Source organism: Diaphorina citri, unplaced genomic scaffold, assembly GCF_000475195.1.
Source record: "Diaphorina citri unplaced genomic scaffold, Diaci psyllid genome assembly version 1.1 scaffold552, whole genome shotgun sequence".
NCBI lineage: Eukaryota > Metazoa > Arthropoda > Insecta > Hemiptera > Psyllidae > Diaphorina > Diaphorina citri.
The window spans coordinates 52416-76266 of NW_007377986.1; the positions used below are offsets into that span (position 1 = coordinate 52416).

Sequence of the window (23851 nt, forward strand, 5' to 3'; positions counted from 1 at the left end):
CACCGGACCACTCAAATTACCTAAAAGACAGAAAGAATAGTTTTGTATCTTCAATTAGATAGATATTATAATGTAAGAAATATTGACCTAATACCTATAGGTAGGTACGAGCATGCTTTTTTTACGTTAACAACTCAACAAAAGAGTCGTTGCGGAAACCATGAACTTCAATTAACGTTTCCCAATTAGATAGATATTATAATGTAAGAAATATTGACCTTCTGCCTATAGGTAGGTACGAGCATGCTTTTTTTACGTTAACAACTCAACAAAAGAGTCGTTGCGGAAACCATGAACTTCAATTAACGTTTCAACGATTTGTACGTAGAGCCTTCGAAAATGTAAGCATGGATTCCAACATCTTATTTTAACAGTAGGTACATACAATAAATTATAGGTATAAATGATACAACAAAGTAGAATGGTAGAGATTGCCCAAGGGGAAAATTTCACCTTTTGTTTGTAGTTTCTTGTAGGTCCTCAGTTGTGTACACATAAAAAAAAAAAAAAAAAAAAAAAAAAAAAAAAAAAAAAAGAGAATAAATCTAGGTAGATAGGTAAACACGTGGGTAGAAAATAAGAAACGACGAATGAGAAAATACGAGGAATTTCTGGTAAGTGGGTATATCTGTTATACAGACCTTACTAGGAATGAACTCGGGTGAAATACTTATAAACAAGAGATGATTTTCAAAGTATACTTAGGTAAAGGTAATAAAATGTTATACGTAAGGAGAAAGATTTGGAGAACATAGCAGATATCTTAAAGGGAAATGGATTCTGAGGAAAAAAGATTTGAAAATGTAATTGAAAAGGAAACATCAAAGAGGAAATAAATTTTTTTGAAAAGAAAATAAGGTGGGTTAGGAAGGATTAGGTGTGTAGTAGGTAGGTACTCATATATGTATTGTATACGTAGTTGCAGATGAATCCTTGGCAGGTATATCCGTTCAAAGTTATTCTACGTTATAGTTATTAAGTTGAATAATTTGTTGATCCAGTTTAAATCCTGGGGTGTGTGTAGAAATCCAACTGCACAAGATAAATGAGATTATAAAGATTTTTTTTACACTCAAAAGCTTGGTAGGTATTTTGTTTTTTATTTAATAAAGTTAGACTTTAGAGGAAGCAGAGACAAATCAAAACTCCGTCAGGTGCTACCTGCTTCAAATAATTTTATTCCACAGGAACTTTTTTTTTCCAAGATGGGTTTTTTATTCCATGAACATAATACTTTTATGAAATAACTTTTTATATTTTTAACAAAAAAAAATGAAACAATTCCACTCTATGTATTCGTACTAAAATTATATTATAAAAAGCACTGGAAAAGTTTTTCAGAGGAAAAGTGTACACGTAGAAAATGCAAATTAAGTAAATACCTACAAAAAATTGCTTTAGATTTAGAAGGAAAATAAATATTTTACGAGGATAGCCACACACATACACAGAAAGATACTTTTTCTACTAGTACTAATGATAAAAAATACACTAATTTTGATCTTCTTACACTTTTTGTTATTTATTTTTGAACAATTTGTTTGTTAAAAGTTAGTAAACGGCTAATCACGACTCACTCAAACTAATACGTGTTCCCCGCACTGAACTCATCAAAAGACTCGAGGGATTTGAAATTCCGGGATGAGTAAGGCTGATCCCGTGTGTGAATTTGTTAATTGACAATGATTATAGTTTTTTATTAGATGAACATATGGGGACAGTTTGTGACTTGCGATCGTATCTTCCTCACCAAAATGGTCAGCCATTGTACACAGCTTGGACAAATAATGTTCTTAGTTCGTTCTGTCCTTTATTCGCCATATTTCGACCACTGAGTTTTCATACCGTCTCTAACTCATAACATGCATTTATCAAATTCTCACCCTGAATTTCTGAGTTACGAGTAGTAGCTGTTGTAGAACAAGAGCTTAAATGGTGAACATAAAGGCCACCTGAACTAGTAACAAAAAATATACCTAATTATTGGAATAACTAATATAACGTTTCATAATAAAAACATTGTCCAACAATGACTCTGGAATTGCCAAAAATCAAGCAAGTCTCCTCACAGATTTTTAATTTTTACCGATGTTGCAGATCTTACGAGTAGAAAGAATTTTGAAGAGTTTGAATATTGAATAGATTTCCCACACTTGAACAAGAAGAGAAATCGTGAAAGTATTTTAGCATTAAGTATAGAAAGAATTTTGAAGAGTTTGAATATTGAATAGATTTCCCACACTTGAACAAGAAGAGAAATCGTGAAAGTATTTTAGCATTAAGTGATGGAGCATTGAATCCCTCTTTACCAGTTTCACCTAAACTTTAATCACACTTAGGAGCACGGAGTCTTAAGACAGAACTATTTTCACTACGACATGCCTGTTCTCAAATCGCATGCAATTGGTTATTTGAAATAAATGCATAGCTACTTTTATTAATTTAACAGTAAAAAATAACTCAAATGTACATAAAAGAAGAGGATTTCATGTGCTGTAATACATGGAAAAAAAGGTCAAATTTTGGAAAGTTGAAGAAAATCTAATTATTTAGGTACTTAAAAATTCTCATTTCCTTAAAGGATACAAAGACAATTTAGGCTAAACAACATAGATAAAATTTTACAGATAAAAAGCCTACAGGAAAATCTATGAGGGTTCAATTTCTTTGATAGTGATTTGGTATTTATCTCGTAGTGTACGTATTCATAATGAGTTAAATAAAAATAATAGCAGAACGTGATACATGTTAAGTCGATCACCAATTCAGATACAAATCACGCTCAAATCTATGACTATTGGGAGGGATGAAAATAATCTAAAAAGACTCAAACACTTTCGATGACAAATAAGGAGTGGGTAAAAAAATCAAGTTGAGACCAAATTCCAGTGATTTCATAACGTTCTAGCATTTTCTTATACTTCATACTATAGAAAACGCATTATCTAGGTAGTCTGTTCAAAATTATTACTAACAATGTGGGTACTAAGATATTGTAACAGTTTGAAACCCCCCTTTAGATAACAAGACCAGATATGAAAGTTTAAAACTCATTTTCTGGAAATTACAAAACTGCGCCCTCATTTTCCTTCCGTAAGTCTAAGCTGTATTATAGACGATCGCGAACATAGTCGCGTGCTGTAAAGAGATTTCACCTTTTGCGACTCATGTGAAAAACCCATAATCAGTTGCAGCCTAAAGTAGTTCTATCTCATTTGAGATCACAATCAAATAAGAAGATTTAACAGAGCTTTGCTTGTTCTTTGACACTAACCCTAATTTCCTACTCATTAGCAATAAGAATGTTCACACCTCATTATAGCTTGGACAATGCATCTTTTTTTAGTTTCTTTCTACTAATAGAATCTCTAGATTTTTAATAGACAATCATAACTATCTTTCCCTCTCATTTAGTCGGAGGTTGATATGTCACCCCCTACTGAAGTGTCCTATTATATTATCATATTTTCCTGGGACCTGACTGCAGTCCATCCATGGAAATATATGTAGGTACACATTTTTATGAGAAACCAATAGATTTCTCCTCCCTATTTAAATCAACGCGTAAACGGCATAGTTGGCAATACCACATCGGTTGTTTCCTCGCTTTAGGTACATGTAACCATTATCCCCCCAATGGTGGCTCCACCAGTTTTTCAAAATCCAGGAATTCCTTGTGTACCCTACGAGCAACATGGCGTGGTTCACATAGTCCGAAGTACAAGCTTCATCATCGTAAATACCCGACCTGAAATGGAGGAAACCAAAACGAAAATGTTGTTCATAAAAAAGTAATAAGAAAACGCAGAAAATCAACCCAAGTAATGGTAAAAGTTGAACAAAAACATACAAAACAAAATGTAATACAAAACAGAACAGGGTGACTTTACAACATTTCGAAGGAAAAAGCGTATACCCTACGAGCAACATGGCGTGGTTCACATAGTCCGAAGTACAAGCTTCATCATCGTAAATACCTGACCTGAAATGGAGGAAACCAAAACGAAAATGTTGTTCATAAAAAAATAATAAGAAAACGCAGAAAATCAACCCGGGTAATGGTAAAAGTTGAACAAAAACATACAAAACAAAATGTAATACAAAACAGAACAGGGTGACTTTACAACATTTCGAAGGAAAAAGGAATATTTGAAATTTCCCATACGTCTTGCATTGTGTAAAGTCAAAAAAGAAGGAAAGGAGAACCGAAAAATTTGGATTTTGGAATAACCTTTGATGTATGAAATCCCCCTGAATGGCATACTTACAGTATAACCTGACCACAGACATTTGGTAACGATTACCTTTTTTGGATAACAAAAATGAAAATGTGGTTATTGTGTAAAGTCAAAAAAGAAGGAAAGGAGAACCGAAAAATTTGGATTTTGGAATAACCTTTGATGTATGAAGCCCCCCCTGAATGGCATACTTACAGTATAACCTGACCACAGACATTTGGTATCGATTACCTTTTTTAAGGATAACAAAAATGAAAATGTGGTGTTATGTTCCAGCTATTTTCATGCTCAAACATAAAAGAGTATGTAGATATCCTGAGAACAATCCCTGTATAGCACAATGCTCCATTAAATAATATTGCTATACGATGTCAATAAACATAAATCTCAGATGTTACTATCATAGAGCGTCATTTTCCATGAACTAGAAAGCATTTCACCATTACTATTTATACACTTTCCTTCTTATCTAGCAGCTATACATTATGTTCCTATATATACTAATAAAGTTTTAATGTGTAGTGTCGATTGGAAAATATCTTTCAATTATTTCACCCCATATTTATTTCCCCACAAGATACTTTCAGACTCATTTCTACATTATAAACATCTCAACTTAAAACTGTATAACGTAAATATACAGTTTCTTAGAAATATACCTTGTGAATCTGAACCCCCATATACTAATAAAGTTTTAATGTGTAGTGTCGATTGGAAAATATCTTTCAATTATTTCACCCTACATTTATTTCCCCACAAGATACTTTCAGATTCATTTCTACATTATAAACATCTCAACTTAAAACTGTATAACGTAAATATACAGTTTCTTAGAAATATACCTTGTGAATCTGAACCCCTATAAGTCGCCACTGCACATAAAGGATGTGTTGTGGGAACCATAAAACGAAAGTGAAAGAAGAGAGTAAAAAAGAATATATGAAAGCATAATAAAAGAGTATTTTAAGACGAGATAGGTAAGTACTTGGGATGAGAAAATTATGTGTGTGAAGTGTGTGCTATTTTCTTCAATTTGAAAGCATACACCTAGGAGATTATGTTTTATGGAAGTGAAATAAAATATGATAGTAACTACAATTTGAAAGTCATCCAAATGAAAAGAGAAATCATTCAAAAGAGGAGATAAAGAATTAAGCTATTTTCTTCAATTTGAAAGCATACACCTAGGAGATTATGTTTTATGAAAGTGAAATAAAATATGATAGTAACTACAATTTGAAAGTCATCCAAATGAAAAGAGAAATCATTCAAAAGAGGAGATAAAGAATTAAGACAAAAAGAAAGGCTTGTACGTATGTATTGTTAGTGGATGTGCCAAAAGTACCAAAATAAAAATTACCCATGTTAATACTGTTTGTTAGTGGATGTGCCAAAAGTACTAATATTTTCAATTTACGATTAGACAGATAAAGACGATCTTTCTAATTTTATGTAGGCAATTGAACATATTTAACATACTAAAATATGTATTTGAAGAATAAATTAATTGAGTTGAATTAAGATCCACTAAATTTTATGTAGGCAATTGAACATATTTAACATACTAAAATATGTATTTGAAGAATAAATTAATTGAGTTGAATTAAGATCCACTAGAAAACCAGACTACAAAGGACCAGAGAGTATAACAAAAAAGTACCTAGCCAACTATGAATTCTAAAAATGTTTTTACCTAGTGTGTGCATCTAATACGTATAGACCTAGGTAGTATAGTCGAATCAAATGAAAATTTGAATTTTGCAACTTTCAAAATTGATTAAATTTTACATATCTACCTACGTGCCTACGATTTTTTTTCCGTGAAATACTAAAATTTCAAACTGTCCCAGTATAAAATACCTATAACTACACACTTTTGCAGAATGTATGCAAATGCTTTTATTATGAATATTTCTGCATGGGTGACTTTTGCGGGGATAGGAAGGTTTAAAATGTACCTATACATAATGCTAATGTACCTATACATAATGCAAAATATTCCGATCTATATATAGGTTATAATCATTGGAAAATAATAATTTAACATAGTGTATAGAGGTATCGTTGCATCTATAGGTAAAAGGAAATAATGGATTCCAGCAGGATTTTATGATATTCCAGATTAAAGGGCCTATTTGTATGGAGAATGTACTGGATAGTAAATATGTAAATAATAATTATTGAAATAGATATTTGAAATTTTCATTTTGGAATGTATCCATACTCTTGATATTACTTACAATATAAATAAATAATCAACAGGCTAATTTCTGGAAAATTTGAGTCCCTTATTTTGTGGGTAAATACCTACTACATCAAATATAATTATTTTCTCAAATATGTACTTAATAGTTGGGATCGAAGTATCTAATAATCTGGGGTATCTACCTAGTGTGTGTACTTATTCCTTTAACTTATAAATTCCCACAAAAAAGTCAATTTCAAAACTTACGCGTAAAGTTGAAAGGTATGAGGGCTTGCGTTGATAGAAACGGCTATAGGTCCTACTGTGGCTAGGGTAACTTTGAGAGCATGCTCATCTTGAGGGGGCAAAACACTCCAGGAACTAATATCAACGACAATGTTAGGTCGTTTGAATTTACAGATCGATTGCTAAAGGGAATAAAACACGTTGTACGTTAACTGTTCTATGAATAACTTACATTTGTAGCTAAAGCTGTTGTAGAACAAGAGCTTAAATGGTGAACATAAAGGCCACCTGAATTAGTAACAAAAAATATACCTAATTATTGTAATAACTAATATAACGTTTCATAAAAAACATTGTCCAACAATGACTCTGGAATTGCCAAAAATCAAGCAAGTCTCCTCACAGATTTTTAATTTTTACCGATGTTGCAGATCATGCAAATGTCGTTCAAAGACTAGTTAAAATCCCCAAACTTTATTCCGTCTGGGAAAAAGTCCCTGCTTGCTTCTTCCAGTCTATGAATTAAAATTTCCTTATTTGGAATTGGAAAGCACTGAAGAACCCTTGAGTAGTTGAGTACACCAAAGCCTTTCAAAGAAAATAAACTCCTTGAACGAATACTTCCCATTTCCTCTCATTAACCTACAGAAGAAAAGAGCACGGAAAACACTTTCCCATTCCACTTCTACAGTACTTTTATGAATGAATTACAAGCTATAGCGCATAGGAAGCATAGTACGAAGTTGAATCTAGTTATATCCTACTAGCGAGCAACAGTTACTATTTTTACTATCAACAACCAGGGGTGGGTGTTCCTCGTGTCAATAATAGTGGAACTTTTTTTATCAATGACCAGCAAGCACACCGTTATTTCAATTGGATTAGTTTTATTTGAAATAAAGAAATTTGTAATTTTTAATCTGGAACTAAAAATTGGTCAGGTTCACCTTTAAAATATTGCACATGAAATTCGAAGACTATAGTTTTTAAAATTTAGTTAATTTTAAGAAAGAGAAATGAAGAGCAGGAACACGTTCCCTCCCTTTTCCTCAGCAAAAATTCATCGAAAAATAAACTTCGACATTCCTAAAATTCACGCAAAAATGCAACATTAACATTTTTTTAAAAAGCATGCATTTCAAAATCATTTTTCAAGCCAGAACAAAATAAATAAATATTTTTTTCTACATTTTTTTAACAATAGAAATTTCTAAACGAAGAAAGAAAAAAAAAATCTTACCTTGCCTTTGTACGGATAATCTTCCTCTTTCATAAGTCCACCAGCAAATTGAACGTAGTTCAAAGTGTTTCGCAACGACCCTCCCGCGCAACCCAAGTTGCCACTTATTATCGAGCAATCCACCACTTGCTGAATGCTGCAAGAAGGAATACAAAGCGTCGAGAAAATATAATCACACGCATTTCTCTAAACGCATATATTGATTCAAAATACAAACACTCTTTTTCCCTTCTTCCCTAACTTTTTACCAGCCTTTCTTTTTTTCTGTAAAAAATTACAGTTTTCTCTCTCTACCTTTTGTGCAATTTTCCCTCCTTTTAGGCATTGATTGTTGTTTTTCATTTGTTGATTGTTTTGTTGGTACGAAATTGTTTTGGAAAAAAAAGTACGAAACTTTGAAGATAAAAAGCTTTCGTCACCCCCTTGTAAAGATGAAAACCTTGTTAATATATAATTCTGTTTGAGGATTTAAATGATCACATCTGAAGGATATTTGAATCTATGTACGGGTATTTACATGATGTATTAACTAATAGAGGTAGAGAATGCCATAGGCATACTAAACTTACCCTTGATCAACTTTTATTTAAGACTATGGGCTGTACCTACAAAGTAAATACTACCGACCTACAATTGTAAATGTTTACGTGGAAAAGAATAATGTTGAAATTACGTAAAATGAAAACCTTCTAAAATAAGGCACATATTTTCTCTTCTTCTTCTGTTTCTTTTTCTTCTTCTTTTTCCTGACCTAATTTTTCTATGAACCCACGGCAACAGATTCTATCCCATATGTACGTACACCTCCCCCATTTTTTTTTTTCTTTCTTTATTATTAAATTTAACTCTATTTATCTGTTTTCTTCGTAGACCTAATGTCATAAAATTAATAGGTATTGAAACTGGATGGATTCAAAAAATGTCTGATTATTCAAAATTATAGTACATTTGCTTATCTTATTTTTATTTCAATAATTTTCCTCTTACAGGTACCTCCTATAGGTTCGACATGGTAATCGTTCCACATGAAAATAAAAAGAAAAAAATCAAGAATTATCCATTTAATTATTGCTTTTTGCGTCGACCACACATATCTTTCCCTTACCTGAGTTCTTCGATTTCAGATGTACTTTTGAATATTTGCCCCTGAATTGCCGAGGCTATACTAAACGCATAACACGCTCCACAATCTTCTTGATTCCAATCGGGAGTTATGAATCCTTTTTCTCTCCAATCCAGCTGAAATAATAATAATATTAATTATTATATGTAAGAATAAAATGGAAAATTTTATTGGAAAAGAAAGGTTGCGGCTCATCAATGCATTCTTAAGTGGAATCCATGAATAATTGTAACTGGGAGTTCTGACATCTCCACTAATCGATTAGTGGATATGCTTTGTGCACATTTTGTATTTTCCTATTTGTTCGAATTTTCTCACCTACATTTCTGGTGATTCTTTTTAGCTTATGAATAACTAGTTATTTTGCGAATCACAGGGTGTTATGAGTGCAAGTTTTTAGAGAGGTACACTTGAAGTAAAATTAGGTGAGTTTCAGAATAGATTACCTACAGTTTAGCATATTTTTTAGATGCGGGCGACAGATGGAGCTGGGTGGATGATAATGATTGATGGTCGGGAAAAAGTAAACGAAACACTCAAAACAACAGAAAAAAAGTAAAAGTATCCATAAAGAAGATACAATATAAAAGTGGAAAGTTCATTGCTTGAAATTATTTCGCGTGGGATAGAGAAGTCTAGTTGAAGAAAGAAAATATTTCAACTTGTAGGAGGGAGAGAAATGGAAAGGAATCCCGAGAAAATAGAGAGGGAGAGGGAGTTACAGTAGAAAAATAAGCAGAAAAGACAGCAGCAAAAAATAAAGTTGGAATTTGGTCTCAACTTGATTTTTTTACCCACTCCTTATTTGTCATCGAAAGTGTTTGAGTCTTTTTAGATTATTTTCATCCCTCCCAATAGTCATAGATTTGAGCGTGATTTGTATCTGAATTGGTGATCGACTTAACATGTATCACGTTCTGCTATTATTTTTATTTAACTCATTATGAATACGTACACTACGAGATAAATACATCATTTGAAAGACAACATGTAGACCTTTACAGATTCTGATTAGGTATTTCTCCTTGGAACGTAAATTTGAAATTTCATATCACCAATTTCCTCTTCACTTCTTCTTTCAAAACCCGTAGGTCTCTAATTTTTCCTCATTAATACAGAAAATTCTAACAAGTAAAGCAAAACTAAACGAATGTTGGCCAATATTTTTGCACGGTGCCTGAAGAAGATAATGGGCGATCTATGTTAAGGGTATCCATATCATAAACTGACTCAGAAGGTCTGCAATTTATAAACACGCTAGATCAACGGAAGTATCCAATATTAAAAACAATCAAAATCAGAGTACATTTTTTCCATGCAAAAAATTTAGGACACGTTCTGAGAGAATTGGGTTCCGATGATTTATACTCCTGCCTTCATGTTATGTAGGTTTAGTGTTGTAAAAATTGAAATATAAAATTGGATTTACCTAATTAATTTCCCTGGCTCTTCTGAATAAGACTGTAGGCATTGTAAACCCAGGACTTGGCCAGTAAACCCCATACATACCTACATTGCAAGATAACTAAACTAAACAAATTTTACGTTCTTTCTTTTTTTCCTCGGTGCAATATGAGCCCTAATCACATTGCCTGCGCTATCAGTTGGAAAATAGTTTTCCTTATCATCATTTTTAATTGCGATCATTAGATATATTATGGGATACCTATTATGAATATCTGACTGCACACTGCACGTTACTATTGTAAGCGTTTCACAAATTATTTTCCTCTCAAAATAAAAGAGAACATTATCTTGGTAACCACCTGTCTTTTGTTAGTTTAAAAAAATGTAGGTACAATATATTCCTTTCTATTAAAATATTACATTGTGTAGAAGCACGGATGAAACAGCTATAAGTCGCTGGTTATGTAGGTACAATATATTCCTTTCTATTAAAATATTACATTGTGTAGAAGCACGGATGAAACAGCTATAAGTCGCTGGGGGACGTTAGCAATAAATATCGGATCAGTTGACTTCCTGAAATAAAGCACAGTGCTAAATTTAGATTAATGACATGTTGGTAACAAGCATCAAGCATGGTGAGTTGCGAATCAGCCTTCGTGTCACTTCATTATTAACTCCGCAATCTGCAACTAATGCAGATCTCTTGTTCTCATCTTCTAAACGATTTGTTAGAAGCCTCAGAGTCAAACGAAGACTTTTTATTAATATTTATTACAGTTGTTTTTTTCGTCCACTAGGTAGCGCCAGTATGCAAGCACGCTTGCGGAGGAGCAGAAAGAAATGCGCAGAAACGTATGCGCACATAGGAATTTAATTTTATCTATTTTTGTTAAACCCTTTCTCGAAAAGCACTAAATGAGGTTAGTCCGAAATACTTCTTGGGCATTCAATTATATTTATGTTGGAGTTTCAATAATAAATTTACCATAGTAAATTTTATTAATAATAGTAGTAGGTAAGTACTTACCTTACAATCTTCTAAGTGTAACGTTACTTACATGATCAGGGATTAGTACAGATTCATTAGACTCGGGCGATCTGACCAAAGTCCTTCTGATCCTGCTGTGAGTGAGTCTGGTCATTTCTTTGATATAATGTCTTGGGTGTAGATCGCTCAGATGGTTTTCTCGTAGGGTGTAACCATGCAAACCTTGCTGGGCCTCTTGATTGTGGGTATGAATTTTCTTGTGGTTTGACTGCCAGTGAAGCTTCTTCTTGGAGTCCGTGGCTTTCTTTCTGTAATCCTTTTTGTATTTTTTCTGAGGGAAGATGAAAATAATGATCTTGATAATATACGTTAATTTATAAAACATATAATGTACCTATGAGGGTGGATTGATAAGTCCGCGGAACCTTCCCTGTGGTCGAATTTCGACGGATTTCGGAAAAAAAAAGGTTCATTTTGAGAGCCTTTTTCGGGACCTTATATTAATTGTATAAAAAGGTTTTTTAATAAACTGATCACATGTATTATCCTCAAAAGAGGCCAAGATTACAAATAAATTGGAAATTCAACTAAAAAAAAACCTCCTTCCTTACTATTCCGCGGCCTTATCAATCCACCCTTGTCGTATCAGTTGGATAGTTTTAAACTGAAAGAAGGTAATGAGATATAATTTCAGATATTTCGCCCTCCATATTTCCATTTTCCAAATCCTACATACCTAGCTAGTGCGGATTTATATAGCGTGATGGGGGGGGGGGGGATAAAGCCACACGTTTTTGAAACATTTTCCGAGTCCTGATGATAGAAATACAAAACATGAAGTAATAATGCGAAAAGCATGGGAGGCAGCAATGAAGGTAGGTATAAGTGAAACTTAATATTATTATCTGCGTTCTGCGTGATACCATGCCTTCTGAACCTTTTGTAATCTCCTTTATACAAACAAACGGAAAATGTTTAATACATTACGAAAAACAACAGAAAAAAAGTAAAAGTATCCATAAAGAAGATACAATATAAAAGTGGAAAGTTCATTGCTTGAAATTATTTCGCGTGGGATAGAGAAGTCTAGTTGAAGAAAGAAAATATTTCAACTTGTAGGAGGGAGAGAAATGGAAAGGAATCCCGAGAAAATAGAGAGGGAGAGGGAGTTACAGTAGAAAAATAAGCAGAAAAGACAGCAGCAAAAAATAAAGTTGGAATTTGGTCTCAACTTGATTTTTTTACCCACTCCTTATTTGTCATCGAAAGTGTTTGAGTCTTTTTAGATTATTTTCATCCCTCCCAATAGTCATAGATTTGAGCGTGATTTGTATCTGAATTGGTGATCGACTTAACATGTATCACGTTCTGCTATTATTTTTATTTAACTCATTATGAATACGTACACTACGAGATAAATACATCATTTGAAAGACAACATGTAGACCTTTACAGATTCTGATTAGGTATTTCTCCTTGGAACGTAAATTTGAAATTTCATATCACCAATTTCCTCTTCACTTCTTCTTTCAAAACCCGTAGGTCTCTAATTTTTCCTCATTAATACAGAAAATTCTAACAAGTAAAGCAAAACTAAACGAATGTTGGCCAATATTTTTGCACGGTGCCTGAAGAAGATAATGGGCGATCTATGTTAAGAGTATCCATATCATAAACTGACTCAGAAGGTCTGCAATTTATAAACACGCTAGATCAACGGAAGTATCCAATATTAAAAACAATCAAAATCATATCACCAATTTCCTCTTCACTTCTTCTTTCAAAACCCGTAGGTCTCTAATTTTTCCTCATTAATACAGAAAATTCTAACAAGTAAAGCAAAACTAAACGAATGTTGGCCAATATTTTTGCACGGTGCCTGAAGAAGATAATGGGCGATCTATGTTAAGGGTATCCATATCATAAACTGACTCAGAAGGTCTGCAATTTATAAACACGCTAGATCAACGGAAGTATCCAATATTAAAAACAATCAAAATCAGAGTACATTTTTTCCATGCAAAAAATTTAGGACACGTTCTGAGAGAATTGGGTTCCGATGATTTATACTCCTGCCTTCATGTTATGTAGGTTTAGTGTTGTAAAAATTGAAATATAAAATTGGATTTACCTAATTAATTTCCCTGGCTCTTCTGAATAAGACTGTAGGCATTGTAAACCCAGGACTTGGCCAGTAAACCCCATACATACCTACATTGCAAGATAACTAAACTAAACAAATTTTACGTTCTTTCTTTTTTTCCTCGGTGCAATATGAGCCCTAATCACATTGCCTGCGCTATCAGTTGGAAAATAGTTTTCCTTATCATCATTTTTAATTGCGATCATTAGATATATTATGGGATACCTATTATGAATATCTGACTGCACACTGCACGTTACTATTGTAAGCGTTTCACATATTATTTTCCTCTAAAAATAAAAGAGAACATTATCTTGGTTACCACCTGTCTTTTGTTAGTTAAAAAAAAAAAATGCAATACAATCTAATTCTAGTGAGAATAAACTTTCTGGAATTGAAAACTCCTCGAGATTAGGTCCGCAAATGAGCACATCCACCAACAGTTCAAACTAAATTTTCAGATGTCTGAATAAATTGTCAGTAAGTTTGGTAGGCATAAATAAGTAGGTACTGGTATCATAAGGAATGAAAATTCTTCCAAGACTTGTATGCCAGGCCAGTCTGGGTGATATTTTCTCGGATTGTCCGTCACGTGACATAGAATTCTCGTTACTCCATAGCCATGGTTTGGAGACCACTAGACTAGATCACACACTGATTGAGTTGACCTACCTGTGATCTACTGATTCACCGTCTAGTATTAAGATCTAAGATCACTGAAATGCAGTACGGACGTTAAGGAGAAGGTTGAGAGTCCAAATTATAATTGAAATCTTAGTCATCGAGCGAACCTTGAAAAATGGACACCTCACTGGAATAAAACGTGAGTAGCCTTGCAAACATATTATAATATTAATTCACAACATGTGAACTATATCAGGTGTAATTTAATTTAGATACCCACTAATGTATGGACATGTACCTCTATTAGTACCTATATGAGAGTGCTTTTTTATCGTCAAAGGCATGAGGATAAATGACGCTCATTCGATCGGAAAATCTATGTACAATAATGAAATGAGTACATTGAAGTGTAAGGAAAAGTGTCAGTTCAGTGGGTAAAATTGTAGAAACTATTAGAATGGACCTAGAGCTCTTTCTTGACCTCCATCTAACGAACCCACTCTTCCTTAACGTAAACCGCATTACAGCTTCCTAATATTGTATTTCCATAATTCGTTCAGAACACAACATGTGTTAAATCATCCAGATGTGAGAAAACAAAGCATTCACCATTGCCACCATAAATTTTGCCTTTTAAAACATATTATTCAACTTAAATTCCTACTCCTTAAAATAAAAAACTTGCTATTGTTTCCTACAGACTTCTTGAACAATACCTAGGTACACATCTTATTAAAAGTATATTTTATATTGCTCTAAAACGCTAAACAGGCTAAACTTTTAAAGATACCCATCTCGTACTTATTGTTTACCAAAGCCTACGCAAGACATTTTCTATTTCCGTATTCCTTTTCTTTTGTTTATGGATAAATTAATGTCCTTTTTGTAAAAAAAGAAAAAAAAAGTTGGACAATTTATATCTAACTTACCTTGTATTCGTCCCATAGTTTTTCAACGTGATGGTCGGGCAATTCATGAACTTTTGGGATATCTTCAAACTTTGGGATTTCAAAATGATGTAGTTGATTATCCTTGCTCACTTTTCTCTTGAACTTTGACGTCTCCGTCTCAATCTTATAGACACCTGGTTGGTCCGGATTTAGTTCATTTTCCTGATTACACTTTGCTTGTAATAATTTATTTTTCAGAAAGACTTCATACTGTTTCTTAGTTATTACAAACTTTTCTTTGCTATTATCGACTTCACCCACTTGAGGGTCCTCCACAATCTCATCAGCTAAAATATTTTTAGCTTTGAGGACTTCAGTTCCATCATTTTCTTTTTCCTCTTCCGAAACATAGACATTTGGTTCAGATTCTACGCTTTCTACTTCAGTTGAGTCCAAATCTTCAAAATCTGTATTTAGTTCTTCCCCTCCATCATCAGGGGAGTAAATGTTCGAAATTTCTGCTTCATCAAAATCATCATATTCCTTATTTATCTCTCTTTGATAATCGGATGGTGATGGATTATCTTTATCAGGACACAATTTGTTAGTATTGTATTGGGTTCTCTCCTCTGGTTCATATAGGTTTTTCAGTTCTTGTGATAAATTGTCATAAGAAGGTTTATCAATTTCAGGCTCGGAATCGTTATTATCAACAGAAACAGTTTCTGCGTCATCAAATTCGTAATTTTCCAACTCACCCAAATTTGAAATAATTTCATGTAAAAATTTGTCTGTCTCTAGTAGGCCCAACTTTTCTTCTGTAAATGTATTTCTTAACAATTCTAATTTCTTTCTCTCCAGAAGATCATTTCTTGTTACTCCGGAGTTGTAGAATTCCGAGTCACTGTTTTCATTGGTTTCTGCACTTTCATCTTTCGAGTTCAGCCCATAATATTGACTATGATAATGATCCATGCTGTCTCTCTGAATAAAATTATTAGGTCTAATATTGGTCTCCGTCAATTCATCCTCTTGTGGAATATCACGATTTAAATATTTGCGATACACATCCTCAATATCATTGTACACACTCTTGGTATTTGGGTGAATATTCCGACCTTTCCTTGTCTTCATGGATTTGAACAGATTTTTCTGCGCATTGACTTCCTGTAGAGCGTCATTGAGTACGTCATATGGAACCACATCGACCTCTTCGTCGTATAACGTATCTTCATCTAATTCTTCCTCATTTTCAACTTCATCTTCTTTATCCAGAACAAATGATTCATTTTCATCTTTAAAACAGTTCCCATCTGCAACACAAGGTACACGGCTGTCATCATTGATCACATATTGGTAATATTCTTTTTCACTAGTAGAACCCAATTGATTTATTAAAATGAATAACACAAGCACTGAGAAAACTTTACACATGATAAGAAAATATTCCTAGAATACTTAACACTACTGAACTAATTTACTAACTGCAAAATATTGAAAGGTGATTTCTTTTCAGGTATGAAGAATTATTTACCTTTTGGTAGTGCAAAGTCAGCAAAATTTGTCAATAAGTAAACATCTTTGCATCATCAAATTCACATCAACAAAAGTAAATAATATACAGGTGCATTCTATAAACTGTCCTTCATAACTGTCAATTCAGTCAATAATTAGGTAGGTACCTACAAATTGACTACTTTGTTGTGGTGTTTACTTTCCTGTCAATTTTGACAACGTTCAAGACAGCAGGGAGTGCATAGCACCAGAGACTACCATAAGCTCTCAAAATGGGGAGCCAAGGACTGTACCGTCAGTAGTTGGCCATACCGTAAGGCAATTTTTTTTTTTTATGTAGGTTTTGATTTTTTTACCCACTCCTTATTTGTCCTCGAAAGTGTTTGAGTCTTTTTAGATTATTTTCATCCCTCCCAATAGTCATAGATTTGAGCGTGATTTGTATCTGAATTGGTGATCGACTTAACATGTATCACGTTCTGCTATTATTTTTATTTAACTCATTATGAATACGTACACTACGAGATAAATACATCATTTGAAAGACAACATGTAGACCTTTACAGATTCTGATTAGGTATTTCTCCTTGGAACGTAAATTTGAAATTTCATATCACCTCTTGAGATAAAAATTTGAACACAATTTTTTGCTGATTTCATTTTTGTTCAATCGGAGCATGTGTAGACCTTATAATTATTATAAATATATATAAAAAAAATCACTGTAGCATTTACATTACCCAGATAGTAAAAGGGTTCCTGCTGGAACGAAACACTTAAGGGAGAAGATAATATTTGGGAAGTTATCAGCATCTTCAGTTCCAGGTTGTATTAAATGGTGTGGAAATAATGTGTAAGGATAACCCCTTGCCTGATGTCTACCCACAAGTTCTAACCTTTAGATTCTTTAGAAGTTTCTCATCCATATGAACTAAGAAAGATACAGAGAAAGAAACACATAGAGAGGAGAATTTTCTGAAAAGGAACATTGGGGATGAAAGATAGAAGATTTCCCGGATGCATTTCCCGGACGTGAGGCAGGAATAGAGATAAATTTCTCCCTTCCTTTTCGAAAACTTTGCAACATTAAAGTCAAATTTTAAACTTCTCAACCGCTGTTCTCTGTTTTACGCTTGATTGTCAAATGCAAAGTTGTAAGTTTGTAAGAAAATTCATGTCACTCGAAGAACTCCTTGAACTTATAGATAAGAAATGATCGCACAAGCTTGTAAAATTAGGACAAAGAAAAACGCAAAATGCTGGAATATTCCCTTGTCTCGAAATTTCGATTCTAAGAAAGAAAAACAATCTTTTTTTTTATTTTTTTTTGTTATTATTATTATTATTATTATTATTTTATATATATTGTTTTTTCTTCCTTAATTCCTTCTTCTTTACATCACTTTTGTTATTTCATACAGTGTTTATAATGTAATAGTGTGTTGTCATTATGTAATATTTTGTCAATTGCCTGTATTGTATTCACTTTAAATAAATAAATTACAATTACAAAAAAAAAAATCCAAATTCCTTGAATATAATAGAAGATAGATCGATAAACAAAAAAAAATCTCCTTCTATTCTTTCTATAATGCGTACGTAGGGACAGGGACAAACCCCCTTCAAAAACACATATTTCGCATACCTCCTTTACATGAACACACAAATTCCACTCTTATCTCCCAAGGACCTAGGGTTTATGGAAAAGCAAACATTCAAACAAAGCTTCGATAAGAAAATCTTTTCAGTTCGCGGGAAATAGGTAGGTACCTACCTTGCCTATTTTCCTCATGGGTTGAAAAGTTTCAATTTGATTGACGGCTAGTGATGTATCAGATTTTATCTGACGTTGAAATGCTCTTTTCTAACCATATAAATTATATTTAGAATAAATGATCATATCACTATTATCAATCCTAGACATAATTGAAGTGAAACCCTGTAAATAACGTTCAAAAAAAAAAAAAAAAAAAAAAAAAAAAAAAAAAAAAAAAAAAAAAAAGCGAAATAATCGATTTATCTCGGGATCTGAAAATCGTAGAAGAAAAAGAAAAATTCCGTTGGTCCTCATTTTTCCTGCTTTATGACTTTGAAACATCACCCAAGTAAGCGCAACTGATCTATTACTCGTAAACAAAAAATGTCTTGGTTGAAAATGTCATCTATTATTACCTAGCTGAAAATGTTGTAAAAGAACACAAAGTGAAAATGAGCCACAGCTGAATAATGCCAAAACATTTGAGAGCACATTAATCTACACAGATTAAATATGTTACTTCATAAAAAGTATCTGCATAAGCAGTTGCACCTTCCATTCATTCAATAGAGATTTCATATTATCTAGTTTAAACAAACATTATTTTACACTCATAAAACCACACTGAGGACACTACATTATTAGTGGTCAAGTCTGGTTCCATTTTTTGCGTAATTTTTTAAAGCACGTGGATCACCTAATTTCAAAAATACTAAAGTTACAAGTTTAGTTGTAACTATTGTAAGAAATCAGGACTTTCTCATGAATCAAATTGAGGATCCAGGTCATACGTCAATCACTGGAATACCTAATAATTAGAATCAAAGAATTCCTCTAAATTCCCTAGTTAGAAATTCGCAAACTATTGGATCTATCTTACAAAAGTACCTACTTTAGTTGTAGACGGTGAGCTTATCTGTAAGATTTTGCCTTCTTTTTTTTTTCAACTATCGCACCGTAGATACCTAGTAGAATAATGTTCAGAAGTAGGTAATTAGGTAGGTAACTAAGTAATCGAGAGTACAACTATCGCACCGTAGATACCTAGTAGAATAATGTTCAGAAGTAGGTAATTAGGTAGGTAACTAAGTAATCGAGAGTATACAGGATGCTGACATTTTGAAAATTCCCAGTCCACAGAGTGAGGGGCCATATTTTCATCACTTGGGGGTCACCAATTTTGTCTATACCTTACATTACTGAAACTTAGGAAATCATTTTCATTACCTTTCCATTAGTCGACCGATTTAATATTTCTCTCTTTGAAAATGGTCATGATAAAGAACGGCTCCTCAAATGGTTGGTAAGTAGATTAACGTGTTACCCTTCTGCTATCTGTGTACTCAAATTTAGATATATTATAAAAAAAAACATAGACTGAATGTATCAAGGTATTTTCTAATCTTAGAGTTGTACCTCCATAGAAGTCAAAAATAAATGTCCATTAGAAACATAGACTGAATGTATCAAGGTATTTTCTAATCTTAGAGTTGTACCTCCATAGAAGTCAAAAATAAATGTCCATTAGAACAAGGTTGTTGTAGATCAACAGCCACTGTAACAATAGTAAGCTCAAACAAAATACTACCTGACTTATTGATAAATTTAAGAAGACAATAGGTACATACTTACATAGAGAGGAAAGTATTTGAACAAAATTCAATATCGCGAAGGGCAAATCGTAGACCGAGTTTGAGAGGGGATGACAACTACCGGTAGGGAAGGGGGTATTATCAGGCTAGAAATTTTACAACAACAAATAACAGGTATCTTTCTTGTGAACCAGTCAATACCATATAGTAATCACTCACATGGCAATGTTTTTACTATCATTTACTAGTATTGTCTGATTATATTTTTTTATTATTTTGAAAAAATAATGTAAAATAAAAATAAAAACTAAAAAAATCATTGTTTTCTTTTAGGAAAAATATTTTGACTTACCCTCATTTTTTAAAGTTATGTGTCTAAATTTTACAAATTTTCTATATAATTTTGCATTTTCATCTGTCTAATATCTATCGGTATTTAATTCAATTTTCGTTTTTTCTATTGGAATCCGGCTGAATTTTCATTGTTCACAATTTCTTTTGTTTATTTTATATATTTATTTTTTAGTTGGTCCATTCTATCATTTTCAATTAAAAAAATAATAATACTTTCATTATCATCCGTGTCTTGTTAGTGATTCATTGGTATTTATGCAACAAGTGATCATCTATATTCGGTAAGTTAATGGCTCCTTGATTTACATGTTCCTTTGTTGTTTGTCCTTTATTCAGTTGATCTAATTCATCTGATTCTCAATGCGCAATTCATAATACAGTATAGAAGACGCTAATCTATACGTACAATACAGGAAGATTCAGGTACGTTATAATTATTTATGACGTTTATACCATCATGAAAAACTCCAAAATTTTATTTTCCCGGAAAAAAGGAAAACCTAGGAAACAATACCTTCACTTAGTCATTATAAAAACCGCCCTCGGATATGGAAATAGTCATTTTTGTACTAAGTACACATTTATCTCGGGGTATTTGGTTTGGACAGAAAATTGATTTCTTTGTGAGAATAATCTAAATTGTCAATAAGATTCAAGAATCAAGGGTAACATTTATGTTTTATTGAGAATCATTTGTATGATTGGAGTTCTAGAAACGGAATGAATAAGTCATCAACATTGAACCTTGATATAATGTCCGTATGACAATAGGACATGTAGTACGTACGATGTACCTAGTCTTGTTTGTCATGAGCGGAAATGGCACACCATGTGAACATAACGGAAAAAATCTTCTTTATAAAAATAAATCTTGTAACTAGAAAAAAATTCTAAACCCAATGGAAAAGCTATGCTTATAATTATCTCATCGCGATCGGTGAAAAGTCCACCAGAACTAATTTCGTTTCTGGATATACGTTCATCCCATAGTTTATCAATTGAGGTGAACATTTTGAAATCAAATTCAAGACCATCATGTAGGTTGGCCATGGATAAAACATGTGTCTTGGGTAGTAATATCCGCTGTTCTCAATAACAAAATATCTACATATTAAAGCTTTACTTTTATGACAACTTGTGTCTTGTTCATAAATACCTATGTAGAAAAAACCATATTGTTCAGTTCATGCCCTCTATTTTTTTGACCTTAATCTTTTAAATTGATCTGCAGTAGGTAGCTACATAATTATTAAGCAAATTATTGGTTCTCTCTTCAGCAACTCATTGCTTTCCTGCTTGTCGCCTTACGTGCCCTATGATTTTTCCAGAAATCTCAACCGAAACGCTGAATTTTGTAAAATCCTGAAATTTCTAGAGCGAGTATAAAGCAATTCCTTTAGATAAGCACCTGAAGTATGTTATATTAGGAATAGTTACCACCACATTGTTATGTTTATGTTCCTTACGTGCCCTATGATTTTTCCAGAAATCTCAACCGAAACGCTGAATTTTGTAAAATCCTGAAATTCCTAGAGCGAGTATAAAGCAATTCCTTTAGATAAGCACCTGAAGTATGTTATATTAGGAATAGTTACCACCACATTGTTATGTTTATGTAGTACAAACCGAAGAAAACATTAAATTTTGGTTTCACATGGATGTAGATTGTAGAATTGGTAGTTTATCAAAAATTTTGATTATTTTATACAAGGCAATCATCTGTAGGTATGACGAAACTTTGATAGCTATTTCTCGGTTTCAGTGTGTTCTATTAATGGGTTATTGATTGTTAGTCTGTGCATGAATTTGATTTTATGATTGAAGCAGTCTATGGAATTTAAATTGCGAAATTCTTATTTTGTATCTCTCCTCAAACTCGGTACCTACATACTTGGAAAGTAAAACTTACTTAAATATTGGATCCTGAAAAAAAAGGCCTCAGTGGCTCTTGTACGAGTACTCGTATAATATAACTTTCAAGAGCGTGGGTTATTTACCGTGAGAACATTCCTATTTCCTTCATGGTAGGTAACATCAGGTACTTGCAACGCCTAGCGATTTTCACATAGTACGCAATCCGACATCGAATGATCTGTCAACCTTCTACTGTCTAAATATTGCTGCTTATGATAATAAAACATTATGTTTCTACAAAACTTCCTAATTAATTGATATCTTGTAATTACCTTCTATGATAAAGTCATAATTATCGAGTTATAATGAGATTTATAAAATTGATTAATGGTTTTCATTACGTTAAATAAATCAGAATGTAGGTTATAAATTAATCTTGTAATTTTGAAGTAATTAATGTTGTTGATTTTCTTTGTTCAATGAATAATGCACGTATCTAATATTTACATGATGTTCATATTGGTTTATTAGATTAAAACACCCTGGGTGGTTTTTATCTTGCAGTTTCATAAGGATAAAGTTTCATTACATGTTTTGCTGCCTTAACCGTTACCGGGCTGAAAGTTCTGACAGTTATTGCCTAATATAGAGGACTTGAAGACTCCGTGAGAAAAGTGGTATTTTCAGTCTGTATGGTGTAAGCCGTGTAAGTGAAAGTAGGAACCTTTTGGCCTGTGGTTCTATCATTGGCAACATTATCGTTCAAAATAAATAAATATGAAAATGAAACCTTAGACAAGTATTGAGTTTTGTCTAGTCTAGGACAGATAAAGAGGCCTAGGACAAATCGAAGTTATCGAAGTTTAGGACAGATCTGTTCTACACAAAGAGCACCCCTACAGAGTAAATACCACTTGACACAGTGAGCATACTTTGGTTACTTCTATTGTAATCAGCATTTCTTGCAACTCATGTTGTTGTAGTGGTTAAATTTAGACATTCATTTTCATTGTACATATCGTATTAAGCAAGCTATTGAGGTAGATACCCTAATGCCTTTATCAAACTATTTCCATGCTCTTATGTTACCTCTAGATAACAGTCATAGGTAATCAAAAAACAATACCAAACTGAAAAACAATAACACATAAAGTGTGGAAGAACACTTTGTTATAGATTGTGACTTACAATAAAATTGACTAATCGTAGCAGTAAGGCATTCCTGTAATTGGGTATTCTTGCTCTTAACACAGGTTCAGTGGAGTTGCTTGAATAGATAAATCTGTAGTAGCGAATGGTCGATAGTTATATCATGGATAACATGAAAAAATAGTCATTCATAACCTTCCAAGTACAACTACTCAGAGGCATTAAAACCCAACGTTACAGATCGTTTATTTGGAGCAGTGTAAAACTTGAATGATTAGAATATTAAATCAATAGATGCCTCGGTGGTAAATTGGTCAAGGTCTTTGTCTCGTGACCAAGAGGACACAAGTTCGATTCTAACCCGAGGCCAGAAAAAGTTTCAGTTAGAACACACATTTGGACTTCAAATTAACACATCATTTTAGAGAGAAGGCAAGGTATGATTTAAATTTTAGACCATAGCATAGAGTTTCAGATAATGTTACGTATAATATTACAGGTTTAAAACTCCTGAGCATTCAACTGATTTATGACAAAACAATAC

At 32.9% G+C, this 23851-nt stretch overlaps 2 protein-coding genes across 8 annotated transcripts in view; one reads left to right on the forward strand and one right to left on the reverse strand.

The window, feature by feature from the left end:
- Nucleotides 1-16569, reverse strand: part of LOC103509990 (trophozoite cysteine proteinase-like) — a 28957-nt gene extending 12388 nt beyond the window's left edge. The window contains exons 1-7 of one of the 7 annotated variants that reach the window (XM_026824174.1): nucleotides 15127-16569; nucleotides 11501-11761; nucleotides 9015-9148; nucleotides 7910-8045; nucleotides 6691-6851; nucleotides 3917-3982; nucleotides 3624-3682 (exon numbers count right to left, since the gene is read on the reverse strand). In XM_026824174.1, the coding sequence (XP_026679975.1) occupies nucleotides 3624-3682; nucleotides 3917-3982; nucleotides 6691-6851; nucleotides 7910-8045; nucleotides 9015-9148; nucleotides 11501-11761; nucleotides 15127-16521 (2212 nt within the window). In that variant the 5' untranslated portion in view covers nucleotides 16522-16569. Of the gene's footprint in view, nucleotides 1-3398; nucleotides 3749-3910; nucleotides 3983-6690; nucleotides 6852-7909; nucleotides 8046-9014; nucleotides 9149-11500; nucleotides 11762-15126 lie in introns of those variants that run through there. The other 6 variants (XM_026824173.1, XM_008474623.3, XM_017444392.2 and 3 more) reach the window with 6 other exon arrangements.
- Nucleotides 16570-20130: 3561 nt separating this feature from the next.
- The window catches only part of LOC103509994 (proton-coupled amino acid transporter-like protein CG1139), an 88952-nt gene continuing 85231 nt past the window's right edge, over nucleotides 20131-23851 (forward strand). Inside the window, exon 1 of the mRNA XM_026824169.1 lies at nucleotides 20131-20585. The gene's annotated coding sequence lies outside the window, so the exon portion shown is untranslated. The remainder of the gene's footprint in view (nucleotides 20586-23851) is intronic.